Source organism: Sprattus sprattus (assembly GCF_963457725.1).
Source record: "Sprattus sprattus genome assembly, chromosome: 1".
Taxonomy (NCBI): domain Eukaryota; kingdom Metazoa; phylum Chordata; class Actinopteri; order Clupeiformes; family Clupeidae; genus Sprattus; species Sprattus sprattus.
Window position 1 is genome coordinate 41,935,290 of NC_137920.1, and position 2,500 is coordinate 41,937,789.

The window sequence follows — 2,500 nt, forward strand, 5'->3', positions numbered from 1 at the left end:
AGGAGACAATTATTGATTAACTGGCTGAACAATATACTGTGACACATAAACTGTATGTATGTTTGTGTGTGTATGTATGTTTGTGTGTGTGTGCATGTTTGAGTGTGTGTGTGTATGTTTGAGTGTGTACATGCTTCATTGTCCATATTTATGATTTCCACAAAGGAACATGTTTATGTAATGTAAAATGTTAAATGCAGAATTGCATGGATTTGAAAATTTTCGAAAAAAATTACGATAAGAAAATACAATCCATACACCTTTTGATGAAACTGAATCTAAAAATAAACACGGAATATGGCAAAAAATAAAACTGATTTCATCGGGCCCTGCATCGCTCTCCCTGAGTGTCTCTCTCACACAAACTCTCTCTCTCTCTTTCTCTCATCTCTCTCTCTCTCTTACTCTCATCTCTCTATTTATTTCATATCTATCTCTCTCATATCTCATCTCCCTCTCTCTCTTTTTCTCATCTCTATCTCTCTCATATCTCATCTCCCTCTCTGTCTTTCTCTCATCTCTATCTCTATCTCTCTCTATCTCTCATCTCCCTCTCTCTCTTTCTCTCATCTCTCCCTCAAATGGCTGCAGTTCTCCCCACAGCCTGCTCATCCCTGGTGCTCCTCTGTGGGTCCTGTATCTTTGTTGTCACTGGGCCTTTGACTAACGCTGACGGACACATCTCCACAGGGCTTCAGACAAATAAAACAGAGAAGAGACTAATCTTTGGCACGCTCTTGGCCGTGGTCATCCCGGAGGGCCGGGGACGAGAGATGGGAGAGTGACAGAAGATGAAAGGGCAAGAATGAGACGAAAAGATAAAAGATAAACAAGAATTCCATTTATAGTTTAAAAAAGATTTACGGTTTAGATATCTACTAAAGTCAGACTCTTTAGCTCTCTCTCACCAACCTACAAACAGAGTTTATGTCTCTTTCTCTCTTCCTTACTTTGGAACTCTTCCTCTTTGTCAGTGAGTGCATGCATATGACTATGCTCGGCGTGACTGTTTGTGTGACCGTGTGTGAATGTGTGTGTATGTTTCTGTGTGTGTGTGTGCCCGTCTGTCTGCATGCGTGTGTCTGCATTTGTGTATGTGTGTGTTCGTGTGTGTATGTATGTGTCTGTTAGTGTGTGTGTATGTGTGTGCGTGTGCGTGTCTGTGTGTGTGTGTGTGTGTGTGTGTGTGTGTGTGTGTGTGTGTGTGTGTATGTGAATGTGTGTATCTGTGTATGTGTGTGTCTGTGTGTGTGTGTGTGTGTGTGTGTGTGTGTGTAAGTGTGTGTGTGTGTGTTTGTGTGTGTGTTTGTGTGTATGTGTGTGTGTGTGTATGTGTGTGTGTGTGTGTGTGTGTGTGTGTGCATATGTGTTTGTGTGTGTGCATATGTGTTTGTGTGTGTGTTTGTGTGTATGTTTGTGTGTGTGTTTGTGTGTATGTGTGTGTGTGTGTGTGTATGTGTGTGTGTATGTGTGTGTGTGTATGCGTGCGTCTTGACTCACCTCTGGCCACCTCCTTTCTATCCTTCAGAATCCTCCAGTACGCGGAGACCCCCACTCCTCCCCAGTTGACCAGCATGGTGTTCAGGCTGTGGTTGGCCACCAGCGTGGCCGGGCAGTGGAGCTCCAGGCGTGGGGGCAGAGCCACGCTCACCTCCCCAGCGGCAGCCACCTCCCTCTGGCCCGCCGTCACCCCGACGCGGCCCGTGTAGCGCCCAGGCAGCGCGTACTTGTGGCGCACTGTGGAGTTGGGGGTGGAGCTGTTGACACGGGGTGAGAGGTCGCCGAAATCCCAGGAGTACGAGACGGACAACACGGAGGAGGACACCGACAGGACCGCCTCGGAGTGGACAGACACACGGGGGGAAGACAGAGAGGCGGACAAACCCACCTACAGAACGAGAGGCACGGAACATACAGCACCTGAAGCAGGTCATGCAGGAAGTACAGCAGGAGGGGACATGGGGTGCTCTTCATCGGGTTTCTGACAGCTAAAGCTATCTGGGAGCTTTTTTTTATAATGATTCTGGATTAAATCTGGTTTGGAACAAATGCAATTCAGCCTTTAATAATGCGGGGACTGCACTCTTGTTTAAGAAAACATACAGAAAGAACATGATATGAAGCGGCCACATATGCAGAAAGATCTTTTACTGGCACATCAACCTCCAAACCAAAACTAAACTAAACCAAAAACCCTAATGTAGTGTGTGTATAACGTTCCTCACCTGGAACACCTCTGGGGCCACCGTCCAGCCACACTGCTTCATGACCTGGGCGTCGGTGCAGGCGGCGGTGCACTGTGCCTCGCTGAGCAGGTTGGGCTCTGAGTTGGTGCTGCACAGGCACTCGCGGTGGGCACCCAGGCCTCCGTAGCGCTGGGCCTCACGGAAGCAGTGTGTGTTGCACTCCTCCCGAGAGAAGTTCCCCGGCGTGGAGTAGGAGAAGATCACCAGCTCCGAACCGCCTTTGTGCAGCTCATCCTGCAGGCAGCCTGCATAGT

At 48.2% G+C, this 2,500-nt stretch overlaps 1 protein-coding gene across 1 annotated transcript in view; it reads right to left on the minus strand.

Annotated features, from left to right (window-relative positions):
• Positions 1 to 2,500, minus strand: part of pkd1a (polycystic kidney disease 1a) — a gene marked incomplete at its 5' end in the record, with an annotated part of 77,806 nt that overhangs the window by 54,961 nt on the left and 20,345 nt on the right. Inside the window, 2 exons of the mRNA XM_080844363.1 lie at positions 1,501 to 1,888; positions 2,226 to 2,500. The exon at positions 2,226 to 2,500 is cut by the window's right edge and continues 6 nt beyond it. Of these exons, the coding sequence (XP_080700489.1) occupies positions 1,501 to 1,888; positions 2,226 to 2,500 (663 nt within the window). The remainder of the gene's footprint in view (positions 1 to 1,500; positions 1,889 to 2,225) is intronic.